This window comes from Silurus aristotelis (genome assembly GCF_946808225.1).
Source record: "Silurus aristotelis genome assembly, chromosome: 14".
In the NCBI taxonomy this organism is placed as follows: Eukaryota; Metazoa; Chordata; class Actinopteri; order Siluriformes; family Siluridae; genus Silurus; species Silurus aristotelis.
Window position 1 is genome coordinate 20,118,283 of NC_139587.1, and position 17,456 is coordinate 20,135,738.

General features: G+C 38.2%; 2 protein-coding genes across 4 annotated transcripts; one reads left to right on the top strand and one right to left on the bottom strand.

Annotated features, from left to right (window-relative positions):
* The first annotated feature begins 1,266 nt into the window (after positions 1-1,266).
* Positions 1,267-11,422, top strand: syvn1 (synovial apoptosis inhibitor 1, synoviolin). 3 transcript variants are annotated; one of them, XM_083560115.1, is made up of 16 exons: positions 1,267-1,511; positions 2,788-2,935; positions 3,919-4,011; positions 4,121-4,273; positions 4,524-4,572; positions 5,019-5,122; positions 7,444-7,570; positions 7,664-7,763; positions 8,200-8,265; positions 8,360-8,476; positions 9,060-9,232; positions 9,320-9,472; positions 9,869-10,006; positions 10,143-10,326; positions 10,443-10,528; positions 10,705-11,422. In XM_083560115.1, the coding sequence occupies exons 2-16, from the start codon at positions 2,804-2,806 to the stop codon at positions 10,875-10,877; spliced, it is 1,848 nt and encodes a 615-aa protein (XP_083416241.1). In that variant the 5' UTR covers positions 1,267-1,511; positions 2,788-2,803; the 3' UTR covers positions 10,878-11,422. The 3 variants fall into 3 exon arrangements, with proteins under 3 accessions (XP_083416241.1, XP_083416242.1, XP_083416243.1); XM_083560116.1 differs by having other exon boundaries at positions 1,303-1,503; XM_083560117.1 differs by lacking the exons at positions 1,267-1,511; positions 2,788-2,935 and adding an exon at positions 3,032-3,484 and having other exon boundaries at positions 3,529-4,011.
* On the bottom strand, positions 11,363-16,163 carry gpr137 (G protein-coupled receptor 137). The gene is made up of 9 exons (XM_083560120.1): positions 15,999-16,163; positions 14,694-14,822; positions 13,583-14,306; positions 13,445-13,494; positions 13,118-13,358; positions 12,844-12,993; positions 12,612-12,740; positions 12,180-12,295; positions 11,363-12,022 (listed from the first exon to the last, which is right to left on the bottom strand). The coding sequence occupies exons 3-9, from the start codon at positions 13,949-13,951 to the stop codon at positions 11,929-11,931; spliced, it is 1,149 nt and encodes a 382-aa protein (XP_083416246.1). The 5' UTR covers positions 13,952-14,306; positions 14,694-14,822; positions 15,999-16,163; the 3' UTR covers positions 11,363-11,928.
* Positions 16,164-17,456: the final 1,293 nt, after the last annotated feature.

Sequence of the window (17,456 nt, forward strand, 5' to 3'; positions counted from 1 at the left end):
AGCATCTTCAGCTCTGCCACCTCCGGCTCCACCTCCTGTCTTTTACTCAATGCCACTGTCTCTAATCCATACATCATCACAGGTCACACCACAGTCCTATAAACACTTGCTGGTGCATTTTATTTACAGTTAATTAAGTTTCAACCTTGTACACAATCATGTACATAGAAACAGTATCTTGTTACCTAGTTAATGCACCTTAATGTACAGTTTTTAGATTCTCATCTGACTGCATTTTTGTAAACAGTGAATCATATGGGGTTTTTAAATTACCTTTATCCCCCCTTTCTCACTGTGATCTATGTTTTTAAATTAGCCTTAATATTCTACATCTTGTAGCTTGTACTTTGTTGCATGTCTGTGAACTGGCTGCTGTAACATTACAATTTCCCTTTGGGATTAATAAAGCTGTCTGTAATAGTATTGAGAACAGTAGTGGACTGTACTAAGGAATGATTTTCAAGTATCTGTACTTTTATCAGAGTACTTACACATTTGAAAACTTTAACTTAAATTACTATTGCGTAATATGTTTTACTTTTTTACTCCACTATATTTTATAAAAAAATCTGAAATTCAATAATACTGCAGCGAGATCACAACCATAACCATATTATATTCTTTTATTTTATTTATTTATTTTATTATATTTTATTATATTTTATTTTAATAGCCTTTCTTATACCTTATAGTTATTTATCTGCCTCCTTTTCTTCCCCCATCCTATTCCCTCAAGCCGGACCATCGTACAAAACATTTCACTACATGTCGTACCCTGTATGTATGTGTATGTGATGAATAAAATTTGATTTGATTTGATTTGATAACTACTCAGTTCTCGCGAGAGTTGGCGTTCAAACTCCAACGACCGAAAACTCTTCTTTAAAACAGCATGACAAATAGATACTTTAGTACCTTTGTACCCAAGTACTTTTACTGAAATACAAACGGGCAAAAAAAAATGAAATATTTGAAGAGCATATTTGTTTGTACAAATACAAAGTACAGAAATGATGTCCAGCACAAATGCTGACAGCACAAAAGTCAATAATACATGCTCCCTCTTACAACTACAAATATACATGCACGTTTCCTAATTCATGTTCTGTTTTTCTGAGGCGTATTTAATAAATCGTAACGACGTTATGACCTGGTTATTGCTGTTATCGTGTAATACATTTATAGGGTTTATATCGGCAGTGTAAGAACATGAAAAATCAAGTAGAACGCAGAGTAGAAAGAAAACAAATGCAACGCTTTTCTAGTACTTACGGTACCGTGGGGCAGCTCGGTGACGTCACACAGAAGCGGCGGAAGTGAGGTGGCCTTTTGTAAGAGCAAGCGAAAAATAAACACGTAATCGTCCGTCTGCTAGCGAGAGCTTTATATGTGTTGGATGGGGAAACCGAGCCGGTTGTAGTTGATGTGGCGGCTCTGGGCCTGAGCTCTTCACGGCGGTTCCTGCAGGACTGTGTGTGTGTGCGCGCGCGCGCTTGTGCGGGTGTGAAGCGGTAAGAAGCGTTTTAGACAGTCCGCGGTGCTCGCGAGCTGCGCGCCGATTAGCTTTCGGTTAGCTGCGTGGCTAAGTCCTGCTGAGGTAGAAATAAATCAGGTTCGCGGTGATTAGGAGACGTTTTTTTATTACTTTCCCTTCACGGCTTATGGTTACATTTAATTTATTTAAATACGTGAATCAATTCTGTCGTTTTACAGAAAAATATATTTTGCACTAGACGAGCTTCCTACTCTCCAGCTGCTAGCTAGCACAGTTAAGGTGAAAGCAGCTGGAGCGCACGACCTGTCTACAGTAAACTGGAGCTCACGGATACACCTATAAAACCTTGATTTATACTTTATCTAAAATGTAAAAGTCCGGTTTAGATATTTACAATCAATTCTGACTAAAATATTGATTCATAGAACAGCAAGAAGCATTTCTTCCTGTCGAGCTGCACAGTGGGTGTGGATTTACTCAAGGAGAGACACTGAATATTTACACATCATGCAGATAGCACTGTTAATCTTTATTTAAATTCTTATCAAATATATGATTTATATGTGCCAGTACGAATAAAATGTGTACAATGGCATACTATTTTTTTATTAGTATTTTATGTAATGGTTTCACTGTGAAGCTGCTCATAGGAGAGTTTTATTTTTCTAAATAATTGTTTCGATTGCTCAGAAATATTTCAATACTCATGTATTAAAAGCTTTGTCGGTATTAAATCCAAAATTGCTCCTGTAATACTCAACATTATGAGAAACTTTTTTGTGATAAGCTTTCTTCAATATGTATAATAATGATGTAGGATACCATGAATGTGGGTCATCCTAAACCTGCTTCTGATTATAAAAATGAATTATTTTAAACAATATATATATATATATATATATATATATATATATATATATATATATATATATATATATGTGTATATGTATGTATGTATGTGTGTATATATATATATATATATATATATATATATATATATATATATATATATATAAACAATAATAACATTGGGGTTTAATGTGACACAACTCCAGTATAGGGGTTTATAAATATTTTATCATAATTTTGTGCATCGTATATAGAAATATTATTTGAGAATATAAGGCAAGTGTCTGTTGACTTGATTAAGCCGTATATGCGATTTAGCTTCGAACCAGATATTTGGATCGCATGCGTCTGGTTTACATGATTTTTACTTTCACTTGTGATTTTAAACAAACAAACAGACAAATGGTTACTGTGGTCTGTATTTTATTTGTTTCATTTTCCAGTATTTACAGTGCAAACATGGTGCGAGCAGCTTTGGTAACAGTGACTAGTCTGGCCTTGACTGGAGCTGTGGTGGCTCATGCCTATTTCCTCAAACACCAGTTCTATCCGACAGTGGTATACCTCACCAAAAGCAGTCCGAGCATGGCAGTAAGTACATCCAAATCATTCGCTTATCTTTGTTTTATTACAAAATTTCATTAGAGTGCGAGTCAGGCTATTATACTTACATACTTGCCTCTTTTTTTTTTTTTTTTTTACACACTCTTTGTAATAAGGCCTATTAATTCTCACAAGCAGGGCAGATACAGCATGAGCACATAAAGAACAGACTTGTTATTTATTGACTTAGTTAAGCTTAAGCTGCATTCTGTTTGCTGTTGCAGACAAACATTATGTAAAATTGGAAGAAAAAAAAAGTTGAGATCGAGGTTTTATTGCGCATAATGTGTCACGCTCACTGACGTCACAAAAGCAAAAGAGTACGACCTCTGTTCTTCTAATAATCTTAAATGCCACAGGAGTTTTTCAGTAACAACACAGTAGTAGCAGTGAAAAAACAAAGCTGAAACATGCTCAAAGACAGAAATTATTCTTTTAGTTACCCCCTTTTCTATGCAAGCCCCGATCATGCTGATTGCTGCTATAAGCGCAATAAATGTATTTATTTATTTATTTATTTTGAATTATTAATAGCAGGTCTAAGCCTCAAGGATCTGCATTGTAAAATCTCACAGGGAGAGCATATTTTAGCACGCACATGTTCTGGAATTAAGGCAAGAGTTTAATGGGATCTTGTACGATGTGGCAAGTAATAATTATAAAAGACTGGCTATGAACATGCAGTTTAAAACCAGCTTTTGGGATTAACGAGCTACAGCCATGGTTATGCAGAAGAATGATACTGTTTGTGTCTGCTTCAAAATGTGAGTGGTAATTCGACTTGGAGCAATTCACAAGTCAAAGGTTTGATTTAGCAAAGGCAATTTTGTACACTTGGACTGATTAAAAAGGAAAGTGCTTTTGCTGGAATTCTAGCTTAATGTGAGTGTCTGTGGACTCTAAATTCTTGCAGAGTGCGTCCTGTTTCCTGTGCATGCACCGATATTAAAATAGCGTGGTCTCTTTGGTAGGTTTTATACATCCAGGCTTTCGTGTTGGTTTTTCTGCTGGGAAAGTTCATGCGGAAGGTCTTCTTTGGCCAGCTGAGAGCTGCAGAGATGGAGGTATGCATGTGCGCATATTTGTAACGTTAGTTCTGATTTAGCCTGAGGTTTTTCTGCACAGACGTGCCACAATCTATGCGTTTTCTCATTGCGTCACTCCGTCCACCAGCACCTGATCGAGCGTTCCTGGTATGCAGTGACAGAGACCTGCTTAGCCTTCACAGTCTTCAGGGATGACTTTTCCCCCCGCTTCGTGGCCCTTTTCACTTTGCTGCTCTTCCTCAAGTGCTTCCATTGGCTGGCTGAAGACAGAGTGGACTTTGTACGTAGTGATTTGTCAGACCTTCTGTTAATCCTGACTCTTTATTTGTGGATGGTACTTTTGCTATATCAATAACAACATATAAAACTCTGAAGTAGTGTGTAAGAGATTTTTTTTTTTGTACATTGTTTTTATGATATGGATAATTATTAATGCTTGGACTTTTAGCTGAGAAAATCATTATTAGAAATACAATTGCTTGAGTTTCTTTTATCTGTCTTTTATTATTATTATTTTTAATTTTTTGTAGATGGAAAGAAGTCCGAACATTTCATGGGTCTTCCATTTCAGAGTGCTCTGTGAGTATAAATTGTATTAAAAGCAAATGTTGTGATTAGTGTAGCTGGACTGGTGCTCGTTCTTATAACCAAGGTCATACTGCATGCTGTTGATGCTTTACCGTCAAATCCAGTTTTACATTTAAAGTTTCAGTAGTCAAGCAACAACTTTAACCAGTTAAACCAGCACCAGTCCTGCAAAACCTAGTTAGGTGTTTTTCTTTTTTCTTTTTCTTCTCTCTCCCCCTTAACACACTGGTTAAGTACTGTCACTTGCATCAGTTCACTCAAATTCAAATTGTTTAGGAAAAGTAGAATTCTGCATTTCACATGTCTATTTTCAGCATTATGCAAAATTTGAGGACGCACCTGCTAGGCAATGCTTTTTGACCTTATTTGGAAATTGTTTCTTAATATTGCATCATGTTTCCTCGGCTGTTGACACGTTTGTTTATCCTCCCGCTTAGCTCTAATGGTGTTGCTGGCAGTACTGGACTTCTTATTTGTCAATCATGCTTGCCACAGCATCATCACCAGAGGAGCCTCAGTACAGCTGGTCTTCGGATTTGAGGTGATTTACTGTTTGCAACTTGAGGTTCCTATAAGCTCGTACATTTTTATCTGAAATAACTATCATTTTTATTTTTATTTTTTTACATTAGTTGAAATTCTGGGTATGTGTTTTCAATACTGTTTTAATCTTACCGTCATGTCTGACAGGAACAGGGGTTCAGAGGTGCAGTAACAAAGTAAATGTACCGTATTGTTCGGACTATAAGCCGCTACTTTTTTCCCCACGTTTTGAACCTCGCAGCTTATTTATGAATTTTCCTGGGTTTTTTCCGGTTTCACAAACTTCAAGCCAAAAAACTGAGCCCCATAACATTAGACCAATGAAATTTCAGAACGGAAACGAAAAAACGCACCTCACCTGTGTTCTGAGCTGCACGGCATCGGGAGAAAAACTTTTCTTTTTTACGCACGACGATGCCAAAAGAAAAACTCCTGAGAGAAATAGTTGTGAAAGGAAGGAGGAAGACAATGAACAATGACTTTTTTGGTTGGCTACTGTTTAGATACAAGCGTTGTAACGCTTTGAGTCTGGGTCATGGGAGAGCTCACTAACTCCAGCAACAGAAATCATATAACCAGGTTTCCAAAATTCTTGCTTTTTTATTTTTCTTGGCAACAGAGATACGGGTTAGTCAGTGGCTAGTCAAAGAAACTTAGAAATGAGCATCAGATAATAATAATAACATAATCCTCGGTCTTGCACACACGCAGTAATACCGGAAAAATGTGGCGGCAGGCTGTTCCCAAAATACCGCTCTGCTCTTAAAGGAGCTACAACATATTTCACCCGTTACACCGTGTAACAGACAATGTCTTTCGTTAAAGCCTGTGTAAAGTTCATTAGTTTCAATGTAGGCTTATAGACAGGTGTGGCTTATTTATGTTTAAAATAAAAATCTTTGTCAATTTCAGTGGGTGCGGCCTATATATGGGTGCACATTATAGTTACGGTAATGTAAAAAGTATTTCTATTTGGAGAGACTTTCTTTAACTGCACTACACTGCAAAGTCAAATATCGTATTATTTCGAAATCAGTCGTTCCTTTTTATTCATGAGTGGATTAAACTGGTCAAGCACTCAGCAAGCCACCAATCAGGGTAGAGCTCTCTGTTTTGAACTTGTTTTTACAGTTCAGCAGCAAGCAGAACATTTTTAAAAGGGATAAATGATGGAAGAAACTCTTGGCTAGACCTTGCCACAACTACTGTGGTCTTATTTGCACGATTCTTTTGAAGTAGTTGAAAAGGGTTTGGGTTCGTGATCATTTTAATAGATATGTTGTTTGACTCATTAATATCATACAATTAATAATACAAATGTTAAGTGAAAGTTTAAGGGGAGCGCTTTTAATGGAGCAACATTTTACCAAGTGTATCTCTACTTTAACTGGTTTGTGTACTTTGCCCACCACTAGTTCAGGGGTTCCTGAACTTTTTGTCCAAACAATCCAAAAAGAACATATAAATTCTCTGCAATCCGGATTTGGACGAGCTTTACTACATTTTCCCAATTTCAGAGTTATTCATTTAACGTTTAATAATTTTGGTATGTTTGTGTATTATAACTTACTCAAGAATGAGGAATAGGGAATGTTACCGGTCACACGAGCAGTGCTGTGCTGTTATAGGAAAAGCCACACCAGGGTGCTATGACACAGTGCAGCGCCAAGCTGCCTTGTTTACATGTGACAAAAGTCTTTGTGTGTGCGTGCGTGCGCGCAAGAGCAGGGCTCATGTGAGTGACTTTATTAGTCATGTACTTTGTGCATATCTTAGTCACATCTGCTAGATTTAAAAGTGAAATTTACTAGATGGCATAAATCCAAAGTGTTCCAGTCTGACAGGTTTTCATACCTGGCTGTAAAATATTTAGAGATTTCAAACGCAACGAGCTCTGTCTCTGTTACAATTCTTTGCTATTGTAATAATAGTGTTCTAGATCTAGAAAACATTACTATAATATGGTAAGTGTTCTTACTGGGCATGGTTTAGAATAATACATTAATGTACAATCTGAGACATGGTGGTAGTGTGTATACTGGAGGTAGACTGTTAGGGGGATTCCTGCACTAGTACAGTATAGTGAAAAAGGCTATTATATTCATTTGGAAATAACTGTGAAATAAATTAATTAAACACAAGATTTCCTTTATGTACCCAATTGTAACTCAAGTGACCCCATTAGGAATTACAACTTCTAGTAAGGGGAAGTCCAGTCCAAGTCAATGCACAAGTCATGCCAGAAAAAAATAACTCCTTCTCTGTGCCTTGTTTTCTTTATTTCACTTTCTTTTTCTTCATCACTCTGATGCATTTCAGTACGCAATTCTGATGACCATGGTTCTCACCACCTTCATTAAATATACCCTGCACACCATTGACCTCCAGAGTGAGAACCCATGGGAAAATAAAGCTGTCTACATGCTTTACACGGAGCTCTTTACAGGTGAGATGGTTGTCTTTATATTAATTATACAGTGAGGCACATTGAAATGTAGCAGTAGATGTCTGTGTTTCACGCATGATCTTATTTTCTTAGGCTTTATTAAGGTGCTGCTCTACATGGCCTTCATGACCATAATGATCAAAGTGCACACCTTCCCCCTGTTTGCTATTCGACCCATGTATCTTGCAATGAGGTGAGGCAATATAAAAGCTCATTCTGAATTTGCATTTATTTGGATGGGAATTTTTCTTTATAAAGATGGTATTACACTGAAAATGTCATTTCACACAACCTAGACTGTTTCCTTTATTTTCTTTTTTTTTTTTTCTTTTTTTTTTCGTTAATATCTCTTCCAAACATCTCTGCTATTTTCTTGGCACACGTTGACCACTGTTATGGTTTCAAAACACAATTCAGAGCAACACAATGTTTGAGAGACTCTCGATAACTCAATTATTAAACGATGAGTAAATAAATTTGACATTTTAAATTTGGTAAACATTTCCCAGTGCAAAAAGCAAATTGCAAAGTAGGAACTGCAGGATTTTAGTTCCATTTAAATAGGGAATTTAATGAGTATGGTTTAAATCCTTTTATTTGTGTAATCATATTATCCTTTTCCATTTTAGGCAATTTAAGAAGGCTGTAACCGATGCCATAATGTCTCGCCGAGCCATTCGCAACATGAACACACTGTAAGCGATTTTCCAAAATATTCTAAACACATGCAAGAATTTGAGCATTGTGTATTGGTATTAAGTGTATTTAACACTCCTTTGACTTTTGCAGCTACCCAGATGCAACTCCCGAGGACTTGCAAGCCTCTGACAATGTATGTATCATCTGTCGGGAGGAGATGATAACTGGAGCTAAGAAACTGCCCTGCAACCACATCTTTCATTCAAGGTTGCTGTTTTTTTTTAAATAGCATTTTGTTGTTTGCTGTTTATTAAATATTCACTATATTGCCAAAAGTTTGCGGACACCTTGTGTATGGTATGTGCTTTTTAAATATCACATGTCACAACTCTTCTGGGAAGATGTTAAAACTAGATTTTGGAGTGTGCTTGTGGACATTTGTGTTCATCAACTGTAGGGTAAAGTCAGTGCAGTGCAGTGTTTGAATTCATCTCAAAGGTGTTCAGTAGGGTTGAGGACAGAGCTCTATAGCAGGCCACCCAATATCCTCCTCTCCAAACCATGTAAAGCATCTTCATGGTGCTCGCATTGTGCACAGGGACATTACCATCATGGAACAGGTTTGGTAATAAATTTCAAGTGACCGCAAATGTTATTATACCGCATCCAAAGACTTCCTATACAATTGTGTTCCTCCAGTTTTCTGCTAACAGTTTAGAGAAGAACCACATATGGCAGGAAAGGTCAGGTGTCCCAACACTTTTGTCCATACAGTGTATATGGCAGCAGGTTCTATCCATGAAGCATGTGGTTATAAAACTTGATTAATCTTTACATATTTTTGTCACAGTTGCCTGCGCTCATGGTTCCAGAGGCAGCAGACGTGTCCAACATGCCGTATGGATGTTCTGCGAGCGTCGCAGCCTAACGCCACTCCTGCTCCTGCTGCCGCAGCACCCCCGGCAGCTCCAGCTAATGCTCCAGCCAATGCGCCTGCTGCTCCTGCTCCTCCAGCTGCTAATGGTAAACACTATTTCAATTATTATTTATTATTATTTAGTTATCATTCAAACCACAGCCTCTTTTATGTATTGTGGGTACTCTCTTTAGTTGCTCCAGGTGTGATGCCCCAATTCCCTCCAGGACTTTTTCCTTTCTGGGCTCCCTTCCCTGGTGCAGTGCCACCTGCTGCTGCTCCGGCCGCTCAAGCCGCCCCTAGCATGCCACAGACCAGTGCAGATGCGACCCAAACTTCAGGAGCAGGTGAAAGCATCTTTATATTTTATTTTATTGCACTTAAAAAGAGGAACTAAACAACTTCCTATGAGAACTACATAAAAGTGACTGAAATATCTTCAAACAGGTTTAATTTAATTAATCAATTCAGTCCAAAATGTGCACAACCCATTTCGATAAGTTCCTTATTAGCTCTTCCTTTCCAGGATATTACTCTGATGGTGCACAGTTAGTAAAAAAGACACTAGAATTATGAGTACAACTGCAAATTAACAGGACATGGCTTATTTTAATGCACCTATGTTTGCTAATAAATCATACATCTTGGTGCATTTGATAAACCAATCAGAAGGCTGTTTTTAATCTTGTTACTGTAAACGTAAATTATTATTTTTTTTTTATATTCATGCATTGATTATACAGACTCGGGGGCCAGTATCTCAAACCAGACTGGTACAGATGGTGCTGCTGCAGCAGCTCCTGTTGCTGGATTCCCCTTCTCCATTCCCCCTCCATTCCCATCAGCACCATGGCTGCCCATGCCTCCTCCTCCACCCTTCAGTGAGTATGAATCAGATCTCCAGATCCACAGCAACCCTGACAGTGATTGCTAAAGATTAAAATAATAATAATGTCAGCTGGTAATAAGTATCTAGTGCTTGCTCTAAGCTTAGTTGTCCTTTTGTTTGTCTGTTAGTGTCATCCATGCCTCCTCCTCCACCGTCTCTATCCACAATGTCAGAGGAGGAGCTGAGGGAGTTGGAGCAGGAAGGCCGCCGTGGTCTTGAGGCTCGACTGCAGTGTCTTCAGAACATCCACACCCTGCTGGATGCTGCAATGCTGAACATCCACCACTACCTCACCACTGTCGCAACACTCAGGTACACCATAACCTTTTGCTGGAATTGAAAAAAAAATGCTGCACAGCTTCAACAAAAAAAACCCCTCTTTACATGGATTCTATAAACCTTTTTTTTTTTTCCTTCTTCTTCACCAGTCCTCCTCGACCAGAGAGCAGCACCCGTGAAGCGAGTGGGTCAGGCAAGACTGAAGCCTCCAGTCAGGAAAATGGAACACCAATCAGTGAGAGAAAATTATTAAACAATTGTGATTATTTATAGATAGACAGATGGATAGATGTGTGTGTGTGTGTGTGTGTGTGTGTGTGTGTGTGTATATGCGCTCGTGTGAGAGAGAGAGAGAGAGAGACGAAATCCTTTATGTATGTTTCATTAATTCTGCGTTTATGCCCTCATTAGCTGATCCTGTCAGTGGAGCGACAGGTTTTTCCCAACCCGATTCAACCACAGGAGTTGAGAAGGAGGAGAAGAAGGAGGAAGAGGAGGCAGAGGTGGACGGGGAGCCGAGCGCTGCTGAATTGAGACGTCGCCGCCTACGCAAGCTGGACACCACACCGCCCCTGGACCACTGATCGTTTATCTAGTCCAGACATTGCATTTGAAAAAAGGACTTTATACAGTAGAAATTCACCTGATGTACCCCACTCTGGCACTTTGGGTGCTTGAGATATCAAGTTATCTCCTCGTGGGCTCTTATGTTGCTCTTCAGCGCAGCATGTAGACACTTCCAAAGGATGACTTTGTTCAAGTTATAAAGGAGATTTACAAATAGAAGACTGGATACTATGTTAAAACGTGCACAATTAAAAATAATAATACATCCAAGGCAAAGGTTTTGAACATGCACACACTGTTTTTTTAGTTTTTTTTATGTAGTCTGTTTTTTTTTTTAGCCCACTGAGCATCGCAATAGTAATATCTTGTAAAAGATTATTTTTTTTGTATTGTATTGTTTGGCTTTGATTATTTCTAGCTCTTTTGACTTTTCTTCAGATCTGATATTTGCTTTGATGAGGGAGAATATGCCATTTGCCAGCATAAATTAACAAACTGTACATACTGTAAAGTATTTTAATAGCAAGATCTGTAAATATTGCAGAATAAATCGTTCAACTCATTTTTTATATTCCTTAATATAAAAATACTTAGCAACAATTAGTCTTCATTGTTGAGAATTCTTAAGTTACAGTGCAATTAAATTAGGAAAGTGTCCGAATACAGCGCAAAAAAAAACAAAACAAAAAGTAAATTATTCATATTAAAAACATTTAAAATGTACATTTCTCAGTCTCAAAAACAACCTGTACATCAAACATTGTACTTAACATTGCCATTATAGTTTCTCTAAATTTTTATAAAAACACATACAAAAATGTTACAAGTTTAGTTAAGGAGAAAGTTCTTCAGTGGTCCTTATTTACATAAACAGGATAAAGCTGGTCACTTTACATGCTACTATAATTAATTCATTTGAAGCATAAACATAGAATGTGCAAGCATGTGCACCAGGTTTCAGTGCAAATATCACCTACTGGGCTCCATAGGCTGAGGTACTAATGCATTATTGCCTGAGAAGAGTCCATGTTAATTCCCTCACTCACTGCTGCTGTTGTTGTGGAGTGCTCAGGTCTGCGGAGTGGAGTACAGGGTGTGATGCTGGTTTGTTGAATCTGTCCTGTTGAACAGCAGTGGAGCCGTCTCACTGGAGCCGAACCAGCTGTTAGAAACACAATGGGGTTTTTTTTCTTTATTTAACCTCTTGTTCATGTAGCTACCTTAAAAGTATCCTGGTAAAATAGAATTTGTATCCTCTCAAACATTACTGGTAAAGGCAGGAACATAAGAGACCTGTTTAATCACCAGTGGTGCTATACCTGCTATTAGGGCGTATGCTGTGTGACCAAGTGGCACTTGTGTCACCGTCCATCAATCGTGGGTCATCAAAGAAATATGCGCGTGAGGCCCTTGTGTTGATGACGGGACTACAGTTCTAAGAAAACAGTAAAACAAGCAGAAAAAGGATTAGTCAATGTAGCAAATAATTACCAGAAAGAAAAAAAAGAACTGAGAAATAAAATTGACATGAAGAGGGAATGGGGGCGGTGCTTGCGGGAAGTACCGAAAACCATCCACAAATTCTAACTAATCCTGATTCAAATGTCAACTGGCTCGTCTGCTGTTTTGGAGAAAAAGGAGATGCTTTTGCTGCTGAGTTCTGAGAACACAGGGTTCTTCAAATTTAAAATGTTAAGCTCCTATGCAAAAATAGCAGATGGTCTGTCATTACAGATACCAGAAGAGCTAACCATTTCTGTCTGAGGACGTGGAACTCGGAAGATGAGAATGAGCAGGCTTGTGGGGAGTAGCTCCCATATGAAAAGTATAGCGCCGAAAATAATGTAGCCCATGTCTCCAAGATCGTTCTGAAGATCAGCCTTGGGAGAAACAGAAGTGAACGTTAATCTCCAAAGTTTTCAAGGACATTTTCATCATGACTGAGCATCATAAAAAAGAAATAAATAAACTGAGCTTCGGTACCTGATCCGAGATGTTGTACCAGTCAAAGCCGAAGGATTCCACCTTGTAATTTTGGGACAGGATAAGTACGGTAAGGTTATAGCACGCTCTGCTAAAGAAGACCAGGATCACTCCTACTCCCAACACAGCCGTCCTGCAAAGACTGGTCCCCTACAATACAAGAAGACAACGAACTGTTAGTGGACACAAATTCCAGACACTTGCCTTGTACCGTCAAGAGATTCAAGATGTCCAGGTCACCCCTGTTAGTGATCATTTAAAGTAGATTATGTACCTTGCTGTGTAAATAAGGGCTGGTGGTGGGAGAGAATCGGGTCAGGAGCAGCAGCGAAGTGGCCAGGCACACAGCCTCGATGATAAAAAGAAGATCATTTACCAAGACACGGACTAGAACCAGGGTCCATGTTTTGTTCCTGGCCCCGCCTGTGTTTCCTCGCTCACCGAGGGTGGCGCAAAACACGTTGATGCATAAAAAAACCACACTCATGGATGCATACACACAGCGGGCCAAGCACCTGAGAATAAAAATGAATTCATCTCATTAAAAAAATCTATCGGATCATTTATTTAATAATCCAGTCTTTAAAATAATGATACTCACAATCCTTTCCTTGGCTCGATAGAAAACAAGTCTCTAACTTTGAGCAGGACCTGATAACATACAACACCACAAACAAACGTGAAACTGGATTTCAAAACAGGAACGAAGGATAGTTTTGACGGTCTGCATGCGCCTTACCTGGGTAAAATAGAGATTGATGAGGCTCAGTGTAAAGAACTGGAGGCACACTGGGCAACAGTAGAGAAGCCAGTAGATCAGAGTGGGTAAGTGGTTGGCGGCAACAGCATCGCCGAAGTAAAAGGAAAACAGGGTGGTCCGGAGGGCTGCCCAAAACAGGCAAAGGAACAGAAAAACGCTCTGGTAGCTCCATCTTTTATGGCGATAGAACAACAACAACCAGAGCTGGAAGTAAACGATACAGAACAGAGCTCCATACAGGCAAGTGTAAAGTATGGTGACTCCAAGCTGTACAGATGGAGCCATAGCCGGCCGTATTGGGAATGGGGGAGGAAGGGTGGAGTTGGGATTAAACAGTGTGACCTCCATAACATAAAGAGAAGTAAACCAAGACTAATGGGAATGATGTATAAACCAAACAAATAAGAGAAATCTGATTTCAAACTCCAAACAAGAGAAGTTTACATGAGCAGAAAGCCAGAAATATTTGACTGCTCTAAACTTAAATATCTAAACTTTGCTTTTGCTTTCTAACTCAAGAGAGATTAGATTTATATAGATATCTAAGGAATTCTGAGAATAGGGATCTAATCCCTAAAAGAATTACATTGTCATTACATTGCTGGCTTTAGTACAAACCAGCTCCAAAAAAGTATTATGCGTGTATATGAAACTTTTAGGACACGGGCAGTGGGTCAGATCGAAGCCAGGTTGTTGTTTAAACCTGTAAAAGAAAGAAAGTGCGCACTCATGACTTCACATAGTACTGAACAACACTTCCATCTTTTTGTTTACATTCAGCGCGCAAAATCGGAAGCGCATTACTGAAAAATAAAAACACAAGACCACACGCTGTACACTGCGATTACCTCAAATATGAGTAAAATATCTATGATGTCTGTGTGATCTGACTTTTTTAAAGATTTTTTTTATCGATCTCTAGAACAACTTTCAGATGTCATACTACAGTAAACACGGCTAGCTAGCTGGCTAAAACTTGTAAGCTAACTTTGCTACAAATAAGCTTAAACTGCACGTTAACCGATGTAGATAAAGATACTTTGGTAAAAATTACTTATAAACTAAAAAGTTTGATATAAAACAAGCTCACCGTGCCTTCGCTACAGGTTTGGGAAACTCAGCTGTCACACTGAAGTCCGGTTACTTCCTGTGTGTTTTCACTTCTCTGCTTCAACTTCAAACCAACAGCACAGATTTCTTCGAGCTGCACTTCCGCCATCTAGCGGTGGGTGCAGAATTGGCACGAGTTACAATTACAACTGTATGTACAGTACTTTACGGCCAAAAGATTTCCCTGACCATGTCACCATGTGGGTGAATTGTGGGTCTCAAACTTCCTCAAACTCTTACCACACAAAAGTGAAGCACGCCCATACAGGATGGCTTTGTCTAGTGTGGCTTTATAATTTACATTGACATTTATATAATTTTGGCAGACATCCTTATCCAGAGCGACTTACTACTGTGCAGTTAAGAGTTAAGGGACTTGCTCAAGACCCCAGCAGTGGTAGCTTGGTGGTTCTAGGATTTGAGCTCATGACCTTCCAATCCAAGTTCTAATGACTTAAACATAGAGCTACCACCTCAATGATACTAATTTCACTGCAAAGGAACTAAAAGAACCAAACATGTTTTAGCATGTTCCAGAATCATGTTCCCTATCTCCTGTCCACTATTGACTATTGACTATCTATGCTCTCTCTCTCTCTCTCTCTCTCTCTCTCTCTCTCTCTCTCACTCTCTCTCTCTGTTCATTTGTGTCCGCTCTTGCGTTAATTTAGTTTTTGCATCTTACTTTCACTCACGTGAGGTCCCTTGTGACTTCCTGTTTAATGCTAAAGGGGAAATCATGGTCTTTCCAATGCTACCTAATTTGTGAACTTGCTGATTTCCTGTCTTCAGAATACATATAACGTTATGGTTTATAAATGTAATCTTTAATAAACATGTATGCTTTACCAATTATTTTATGGTATTATAGTGTATTTACATTGTATGTTTAACTTAGATTCAGACTGATTACAGGGTCATTTGGTTTAGTTAAAATTTGATATCAACCCTAATAAGAGAAATTGCTTGGAAGATGCTTGTTATCTAACATGTTGTTATCTTATCAGTGCAGAATTTGTAATAAAATGCTTGGGAAAAACTTCATCGAGAACCACATATCAGGAGTTTATTAAGATATTTTGTTTATTAAGCTCAAACTATACAGTAATAAAAGGTTTATTTACTATTTATTACCCTCATAAATATCATATTCATAAATATCTTCATTATTAAAGATGATCTAAATGATGATTAAAGACATGAGGATAAAAGTGAAAATGACTGATAAATAAACAGATATAAAAAAAATTCTAAATACAAAAATAAAAATAATGAAAACACATACTTTACAGTGTCATAGAGAAAAACATCAAGAAGTCCTCCCATGATTCTGGGAAAACCAGCAAGGCGTGAGAAATGCTGTTTTGCCGCAGACAGTGTGGAACATTGCTCTTCCATGCAAAGTTGATAAGAGAAATGTAGGTTAGTGTTGTCATGTAGAAGAGGAAGTGTGTCTTGCTTCTACACAGAACACGTAGCGAATCTAGCATTTGATATTCATTTCTCGTGATAAACTGAACGATTTCTTAGATTCATCGTGTTTCCTGCACAGATGACTTTGTAAGAACTAATTTAGCTATTTATATAATCTAATATTCAGCTGTCACTATTAATCAAGTGGGTTAAGTGTCAAACTAGTGTAAAGAAAAGCCTTCTACAAGTCTGCATGGCTAAAATCTTATACAGTAATGTATTCTAGCACAATAATATGTCATGTTTTGGAATTCATCTATCGTAAAGCACATCTGCAATTCTTTACCACAAGCCCAGATTTGGCACTGGGTGTGCGGACTTAAGTATTGAGGCATAGTGTTAAAAAACACATAGAAATGAATTCATTCTCAGTTGTTGATTTTTTTTTTTTCATTACATTCTCACCCTTCTGAGGACTTGAATGAATTTTTAACAGAAATGCAGCAAACTGATTATGTGAAAGTTGGCAGGAAAAGAAAAGTGCAAAGTGTCTGCTCAGCTGGTGCTGATAACCCATGCTGCAAGCTTATTATGGTAAAACGTTGGGCTCTAAAAGACATGCATCACCATTAGTTAATGAAATTCACTGCCAACAATGGATCCAGTTAACTGTTTCCTCCCTGTTCTAATGTAATCAGAGGTCATGTGTCATATTTATGAATTTGCATAATGACTAAAACTGTTTCCCAAATTTGTTCACCTCTCCCTCCATCTTTAGAGATAATGCCAACATTCTCCTGACTCCTGTAACACCAACCTCAAAAAAACCTACAGACAAATACAAATTCCCATACTGCAAGGTTAAAATCATGATTTGTTTCTATAGATAAATGCCATGTCACCTTGGGAGGAGACATATTTTGATATTGCAGGCAGTTTACACAAAGAGACACAAAGGGTTTATTGTGTGAGGTTGATTTATTTCTAAATATTGTATTATTTGACATTATAGGAAAGGTCAGCCAGAACCATTCAAAACAGTTGTTAAGCTTTTGCATTAACCATTTATATTTTGTAAAAGTCTCAATTGGCCTTTTTTCAAATCCCCAGGAAAACCATAAAGCTCAGAAAAAAATCCACAGAAAACCTGGGGTGATTTTATGAGATTAACTTTGCATGCAGGGGGCACAGCTGTGGCTACAGTGAAAGGAAACTTGTGAATTGTGTTAATTGTGGTTCTTGCTTTAGTGGCATCATAATGATGATATTAAGAGGTAAAGGATTTCAGGCAGGAAACCACTGAGGGCCTATGTGTGAAATGCATGGCCCT